This window comes from Rutidosis leptorrhynchoides, chromosome 1, assembly GCF_046630445.1.
Source record: "Rutidosis leptorrhynchoides isolate AG116_Rl617_1_P2 chromosome 1, CSIRO_AGI_Rlap_v1, whole genome shotgun sequence".
Classification (NCBI taxonomy): domain Eukaryota; kingdom Viridiplantae; phylum Streptophyta; class Magnoliopsida; order Asterales; family Asteraceae; genus Rutidosis; species Rutidosis leptorrhynchoides.
The window spans coordinates 358,550,231-358,558,790 of record NC_092333.1 but is presented as its reverse complement, the minus strand read 5'-3'; the positions used below and the strand labels follow the sequence as shown (position 1 = coordinate 358,558,790).

At 36.2% G+C, this 8,560-nt stretch overlaps 1 protein-coding gene across 1 annotated transcript; it reads left to right on the top strand.

The window, feature by feature from the left end:
• The first annotated feature begins 2,490 nt into the window (after nucleotides 1-2,490).
• Nucleotides 2,491-3,210, top strand: LOC139870828 (ethylene-responsive transcription factor ERF115-like). Its single transcript, XM_071858600.1, has one exon. The coding sequence runs from the start codon at nucleotides 2,571-2,573 to the stop codon at nucleotides 3,078-3,080; it is 510 nt and encodes a 169-aa protein (XP_071714701.1). The 5' UTR covers nucleotides 2,491-2,570; the 3' UTR covers nucleotides 3,081-3,210.
• The last annotated feature ends 5,350 nt before the right edge of the window (nucleotides 3,211-8,560 follow it).

The following is an 8,560-nucleotide window of genomic DNA, read 5'->3' as shown; positions in this document are numbered from 1 at the left end:
AAGTATTAATTCTCAATGGAATTAATCAACTTCCTAGATCCCTTTAAGGAAGTTGAATCACTAAGTAAGATGGTGTTTCCTATTACAAGAACTATTTAACTTCTTTGACCCCTTAAGGAAGTATCTCACAAAGTAAACTTAAAGATACACATGATAAGCATAAAGTTTACAATGTACTTGAGGCTTGATAGATTAGTTGATATGACTTTGAAAGTGTGTTAGAAAGAGGTGTTCTTCTAGTTTGGAAAAGTGGTGTATTTATATTCCAAGAAAATCTTGACAGGCAATACTGCGATCGATCCACAGTCGACCGTAACCTAGACCGCGCATCCTCTGGACGATTTTTCAATATATCCGGTGGAGCTCTTTTGACTTTGAATTTTTAGCTTCTTTACTCAATATAGAGTCTTCAGAAGATGCTTAATACACCTGGAAGTCCTTAACCTTCATCTCATACTTTGGATGCATTTATAGAAGTTGACATATGCTTGAAAAGGAGAAAGTCTCTTGTCCTTGTATTGTATCATTGATTTCCTATAATGGAAAATTCAGATTTTTGTCCATTAACAAGCCACAAAAAGCCAAACCCTAAATCCCATGTCTTCATACAATTTGTCTATACTTGAATGGAAGCATCTAACCTCATTGGTTACTTGTAACAAGCCAAATGAGTCTAATTTGAACCTTGCAAAGACTTTTTGAAAGTTGCACTAATTATCAAGATTAATCATACTTAAAGATGTAAGTAATGCTTAAGGGTTAAGAGGAGAGCATCTCTTTATTTGGGACTTAATGACCATCCTTAATGTGTCTAGATATATTTTAAGTTCAAAAAGATATTTCTGCAACACTTATGCGTTTGAAGTTAATTCTAAGCTAAATTGTTATTAAGACATTATTGGGTAAGATTAATCAAGATTAGTGTTCTAGTGACCAAAACGTATTATAAGACCACAAAATACATTTTAAGACCATAAAACATATTATAACACTTATGTGCTATTCTTGACCAAGGTTAAAACGTCATTAAGATGTCATTAGGTGTGATTAACCAAGATTTGCATTCTAGTTACCAAATCTCTTTTAGATATGAAGAGAGCACATATTTTAAGCATGTTGAAAAAGGTTTCGTGAATTATAGATGCCTCGAAGTGGTCAAACTTTATTTGGTCAAGAAAATTTAGAGAGAACAAACTGCTGTCGACCCACGGTTGACCGTGGAGTCAACCGTGCACCTTGTTCCTCAGAACCAAGATACAGGACATCCACGGTCAGACCTGCGATTGACCGTGGACCCACGCACTCTTAAACTGTATGTTTTTTATTTGGAACTATTAAATTGGACGTATAGAGTATTATATTTCACACGTCTCATATTTATTGTCTATACTTTTTTTGAGATGTCACAAGTTAATGCCTAATTTCATAAATCGATAAGAATAAAGAGATAAAGTTCATTTCTTTTTGGAAAGCTGCGTTTGAAATCATTGACGGGGATAGAAACCACTCACCCGATCATTTTTCACGCACACACGCGTTTTCGGGCGGAAATGCGAACCGCATAACGAGGACCTGATCCATCAATCAATATGGTCATGTAGATCGGGTACGAGACGGTCTCCGTCACGAACTTTTTTACGGAGCCAGGGATCAAACCCTTGACCTCCAACCAGTGTTGTAAATCTCCTTATTTCTTCCCGATATCTCGTTTTTGGAAGGCCGCTGAGACCAGATGTCCATCTCCCGAGATTTCATGGTCAACGAGGTCAAACTTGGTCAAAACCACGATTTCTAGATTTTTCTCGCTCATTTAACGAATTTTCTCATTAAATCTCTTAATTATATTCTCGCTCATTTATTGAAATTTCGTGTAAAATATTGTAAAAATGTATATAAATATACATAAACTTATTAATTTGTATATAGTTTTAATATAAAAACTAAAAAGTCAACGTATGTCAACATCCGAGATCTCCTCAAGATTTTTCTGAGATGCCGAGATCTTCCAAAAAATGTCCAAACGAGATCTACCCGAGATCCGAGATCTCCAACCTTGCCTCCAACCATACCCAATACTTAAAGCATTGGAGTTGAACTATTGAGTCACGAAGGCGCTTCAAAGATTATATATACCCCTTAATGTATTTTAGTAACACGAAAAGATAATTAAAAAGTAAGGAGTAACTATAAAATGTAAAAACTACAATGTAATGATAATTTACAAGCATGTGTTTTTTAAGAGACAATTCATATGAAATATAGAAAGTTATATATATAATTTATAATATAATAATAATAATTATTATTATTATATACTGGAGTAAAAGTAATACTCCGTAATATATATATATATACTCCCACATTTTTATTTTTAAAAACAAAAATAATAAGATATATACCAAAATACCCAAGTATCAAGTAGTGTCCATCTATCTGCTCTATATAAATAAAAATTTACACACATCACTTCTCCACTCCGTTTCAATTTTTCACACTTTGCCTCTCTTCCACCAGTTTCTCTCCCTAAAAATAAAATATTCAGTTTTTCTTTCATCCAACGACGTCGTTTTATGGCATCTCCAGGTCACTACAGGGGAGTAAGAAAAAGACCATGGGGCCGTTACGCCGCTGAAATACGTGACCCATGGAAAAAAACTCGTGTTTGGTTAGGCACTTTTGACACACCTGAACAAGCCGCCTTGGCTTATGACGGCGCCGCCCGTTCTCTCCGTGGTCCCAAAGCCAAAACCAACTTCCCTTCTCCGCCGCCATCACCGCCGTCTTTATCACTCGACTTAAACCACTTTCCGACAAACAACTACAACAACCAACCACAAGTACTACAGCAGCAGCAACAACAACAGCATCATATTAGGTGGGTGGCTGGACCACCACCACCTATGGCTATGAGCCGACAAGTTTTTGTGCATAACGGTGCGGGTGGGTTTTGTTCAGCTGTTGTGGTGGGTAATGGTGGTGGGTCCGGTGACGTCCGTACGGTGGAAGATGGTGGTGTTTTTGGGTTAGTAAAACGTGGGTTGGGTATAGATTTGAATGAGCCGCCACCTATTTGGTTGTGAGCCTCATTGTAGGCTAGCTTTTTCTCTGAACGATGTCGTTTAATGACGTTTTATTTTAGTTTTTATTTGTGTATTTTGAGGCAGAATGCAGTCAAGCTGCTTTGTTAATATTTAATTTGATTGATGATTAAGGGTATTCTTGCCATTTTTGGATATATTTTTTCCTTTTTCTATTTATTTATTATTTATTTATTTACTTAATATTACACGTTAAATAATATAATAACAAAAGTACTCCATATGTCAAATGAGTTTATAGTACTCAAAGATAAATGTGAAATACTCTGAATGTCTAGGTACATTTATGTTTTTTTTTTTTTTTTGTATGGAAATGACGAAAAAAAATAAGCAGATTTTTCTACAAAAATACGTTGTTAGGCAAGCAAACTACGTATTAGATAAGATATCACATGACCTCACTTTTATCTGAGACAAAAATAATACAGTCCAGTATATCTTATCTATTGTGTAGTTAAGCCCTTTTATTTGTAATATAATACCCTATTTCAGGCCCAGGTAAGGCGTTAGTGGGCCTGTTTCTAGATTTTTATTAGTAAATGGTCAAATCATCACCAAACCTATCTCCAAGCCCAGAGACAAATGGTCAAATTCAAAGCTAACAATTTATCACCAAACCTATCTCCAAGCCATTTTAAATAGATTATGTGTAAAATTTTTGCTTTGCCGAAAACAATACAGCCCATTATATATTGTAGTTAATTCCTTTTATTTGTAATGCCCTGTTTCGGGCCCAGATAAGGCATTGAGGCCAACTTTCAATGCTTCTCTTTTCAATAGAAGTATCTAAACGTAACACAACTACTATACACAATGAAATTTATATTAAAAGAACGATTGAAATTGAGGCCAACTTTCAATGCTTCTCTTTTCAACAGAAGTATCTAAACGTAACACAACTACTATACACAATGAAACCTATAAAAAAACTACGAAGCATATTTGAAGTTGTGAATGTCTGCAGCAATTGTCTGTCGTATAACAATTGGTGCATGGTGGCCCAGAGGTATCTTCCGTCGCGCCCAGCCGTCTACCTAGGAGGACGCCGATGACAACAACCCGTCCAGGGGTCCGCCCAGCCATCCGCCCTCCTTTTCGTCCGATTACATGTCTTTCTTTGAAATGTTTGTGGACTGGAGTAACGGCCAAAAACTAGCCGTTTGAAATTTGCAACGCCTCTATTTCATTTACCTTTACTTTTTTTATTAATTACAATATATACATACATCTCCATTTCCTTGATTTTATCCAAATATAACTCTCATTTTTATCACTTTTTCCATATCCAAATACAATCTCATTTTACCATTTTTACTTCCAATACATTAATATGAATCGCAATACCGCAAATTCGAATCCAGACCTAAATGCGGTATTAACAATCACTAGATAATCTAGATTATAACCAAGCACTCGAATTACTTGATAATTTGGATGAGTTAAGCGATGATGAAGAAGTCGAACCCATACCAAGAGCACTTAGAAGATATCTATATAGAGATCGTGAAAGAGCCGCAAGAACTTTATGGAATGATTTTCCTCCGAGAACTGTACGTTTCCAACGGATTTATTTTCGTAAATGTTATCGAATGAGCAAACCTTTATTTCTTCATATAGATCAAGGTATATTGAATTTTTTTCAAACCCCAATTCCTTCGTATTTTAGTTATTTTTATCAAAAGCGTGTGTACCGGATTACTTGGTTTTAATATCGTTCAAAGATTTAAAAAACATCATACGTCAACTAGCATATGTTGCTTCGGCCGATATTTTTGATGAGTACTTGCATATGGGCTAACAAACCTAATATGATTGTTTAAACACTTTTTGCAAATGTGTTTTTCACTTGTACACAAACGAATACTGGAGGACTCCAACTGCACTAGATGTGCAACGTTTGACCGCTAAACATGCTGGCATACATGGGTTTTTTTGGGATGTTAGGAAGTATCGATTGTATGCATTGGAGATGGAGAAATTGTCCGACACGTTGGAAGGGTCATTATGTAATTGTGTAAGTTGGTACTGTATCCGTCCAGTTACAAGTGTAACCGTGTGTCCACAAACTTAAACCCTACGGTTGCAAGGACAGAACCCTAACTTCAATGTTTTTGTCTAAGTGTTGGTTTTTGCCAGATCTAAAGTTTATTTTCAGATTCATTATGTCTGGAACTCCATCTGCTACTGCTCCCAACACGATATTAACTACTGATGTTGTAGGATCCGGATCCGGTTCCGGTAGTCATGCTCAAAAGACTTCTGCTGAAAAGCGTCCAAAGACCAAGAGAGTGACTAATTCTTGATCTAAGAAAGCCTCAGAGCACAACAACGAGCTTCAAGTCGGCAAGAACAACAATATGTCGGCTAATCGGAATAAGTGTGAAATGCTGAGTGATTATTATGGTATGATGGATTTTCTCCCTCGGTCCAGAATCTATAAGGCCATTTCTTATGATGTGCCTCCTTACAGGTCTCATCAACAAGAATTCTGGAAGAATGCTACACTGTTCAAGACCCAAGAAGGTGACCGTAGGGTAGACGTTATTGAGAGTGTGGTACAGGGTAGACCTGTTGTGGTTACTGAGAGTCACTTCAGAAGACTCTAGGGTTTTGATGATACACCAGAGATGAAGAGCAAACTGAACATGGGACTGGTGACGGGATATATGAAAAGATGTACGTTCACTGGAGAGATTACTAAGTCGAAGATGCTAAAGTTGGGTTTCTATCCGGCTTTCAAGTATTTGGCTCACGTAATCCTTCACTGCTTGAGTTCTAGGAGAGAAGGCCATGACGAGTTAAACACTGTCATGCAATCTGTAAAGGTGGCTCTTATTCTGAACATACCTTTTAACTTTTCGGGGATGATCTTTGACTATATGGTGGAGAACATGAAGTTCAAGTCCGATTCATATCTTCTTTATCCTCGATTCTTTCAGCTAATTATCGATTCTCAACACGACGGGCTAAACTAGGGATCCGGAGGATCTTATTAAACTTCATATTATGATTGATGAGGCGGTTAGATGCTTGAAGTTTTACAAAGGAAAGGACACACATGCAAACAGAACTTTGTTTGGTCATCTGCTCAAGCCAGACTACGTTGCTCCAGAGAAAAAGAAATGAAGACATGATGATAGTGATTCGAATGAGGAGGATGTTGCATCGACTCTTACAGAATCTGATGAAGAAGAGGTAAATGAAGGTGCTACTGGGTCGGAGTCTGTTCCGAACGTTGATGAGATTGATGATCTGAGTTTGGAGGAAGAACTAGGTGTTGATGAACACGGGGATATTCTGTTGTCACTAAAAAGGAAGGAGGTGACACCGGTTGAGCTGATAAGAGATAGATTGAAGAGGTCACGATACCATGTCCAGAAAAAAGTGATGTGTTCTCTTCTTCTTCTTCTTCTTCGGCTTCTCAAAAGATACAATATTTACAACCAACACCACTTGTACTACCAACTCAACCACAACCAACTGCACCACCACAACAAGCTCCGATACAATCTCAGGCTCGGGGCTCAACTGCTTTATCTATTCCACAGTCGGGTAGCAATGCTGATTACATAAAAAAGGTTCTCAATCTGCAATCTATGGTATTGTTTCTTGTTTCTAAGTGCGATAAAATTAAGTCATCAAACAAACAGAAGAACAAGACGATTGATGAATTGCATGCTAAGTTTTAAAGACTGACTTATGAGCTTGAGAATTCGAAGAAGGAATCGGAGGAGGTTAATAAGCTGACTAAGAAACAAGCGAAAAGAATCTTACATATGGATTGACGTGAGAGGAGGTTCAAGGATAAACTCTGTGTTGATGATGAAGATGGTACTATTAGATTGAAAAATGTTGAAGATAATCTGAGATCGACAGAAAGTGAAGCCTCTTCTGACTCAAGCTCATCGTCTGATGGTCCTGAGAATGTAAGTCAAATTCAGGAGGTACTTTTCTCTAAACCTGTTTCCGTTGATATTCAGAAGTTAACATATTTTTTGGACAATCAAGGTAAAATGATCACCTCGTTGAAATATGATGTCGAAGTAGGAGAAATTGTACATACTATGAGTAACGAGGAGATAGCTAGGATGTTTGGTATAAATGTTGAGCAGTTTGTTGGTTGAATGTGGGTTAATGGACTAACCGATGAAGTTAAGTATGATGCTTAACCAAAGAATATGTTTTGATGATGACACATACATTTGCATAAGTGATTATCGACATCTTAACAAAAAACACGCAAGTTCACTAATCCATACTTGATCTTGCAAATGACCAAGTCAAACAAAACTTATAGAATGAAAATAAAGATCATTAAAGTACACGGTCAAAGTACGGTCGACCGTATACTTAGCAGTAGAAGCCCAGACTAAATCTGCAATGCAGTTTTGTGAAAACAAGTTGTACGGCTGCCACCACGGTCAACCGTAGTACGACCGCAGAATTCTCTGTCACCATTTTTGAGCAAATTTAGTTTGAACACTTCCCGACATCTATAATTCATGAAACCTTTCTTAACACACTTAGAATAGATGTCATTTCCATACTCAATTGAGTCTTGGTCATAAAAATACTAATCTTGCTTAATTACGCTTAATTACATCTTAATGATAAATTAACCATGATTAGGCATAACACATAAGTGTTAATCAATAACTTGTGATCTTAAAACTTGTCTAGACATTCTTAGGATGATCACCAAGTACCAACACACATAAGCTAATGTCACTAGAACACTAACTACAATTAAAGAATATTTAGTGACAAATTAAGGCAAAATGAAGAACAATATTTTTAAGTATGACTAGTAAAGACTTGTAATCCTAAAATACACTTAGATACATTTAGGATGGTCACCAAGTCCCAACTAGAGATTGTTCTTCCCTAGTGCATGTGTTGGACATTAATGTGTGCTTACACATTAATCATGCAATATGTTATATTGCAAGTAAGCTTGCTAAAGCTTAAACCATAGTGTTGTGCAAATATCCATATGATTGATTGTAGAATAACTATCTCTTGCTATGTGTGAGTATTACTTGCTACTTGCTAATATGTTTAATACTCATTAATTTGCCAACTTGATTAACATGCTTCCTATGTGTTACTAGTTAGAATACTAGGATTCAAGTAACTAGTTTACTTCAATAAATTAAGTGTAAAATGGTTCGCAAAAGAATAATGGTCAATAATCTATTTGGTCTTGTCTAAGTAACACATTGTGTAATATGTCCAAGTATGACTTAACATTGATGTCTTTATACACTTAATGTTTGATTTAGAAAGACATCATTCAATTGATCTCTACTTAGTCTTAAAATGAATATGACTTGTGATTAATTGAAACTAGGAAGTTAATGACATGTTGACTAGTCTTTAGGATTGAACCAAATGCATTAATGAACCTAACTAAGTTTTGACCAAAACTGAGATTACCCTAAATGTCAATCAAGATACTTCTT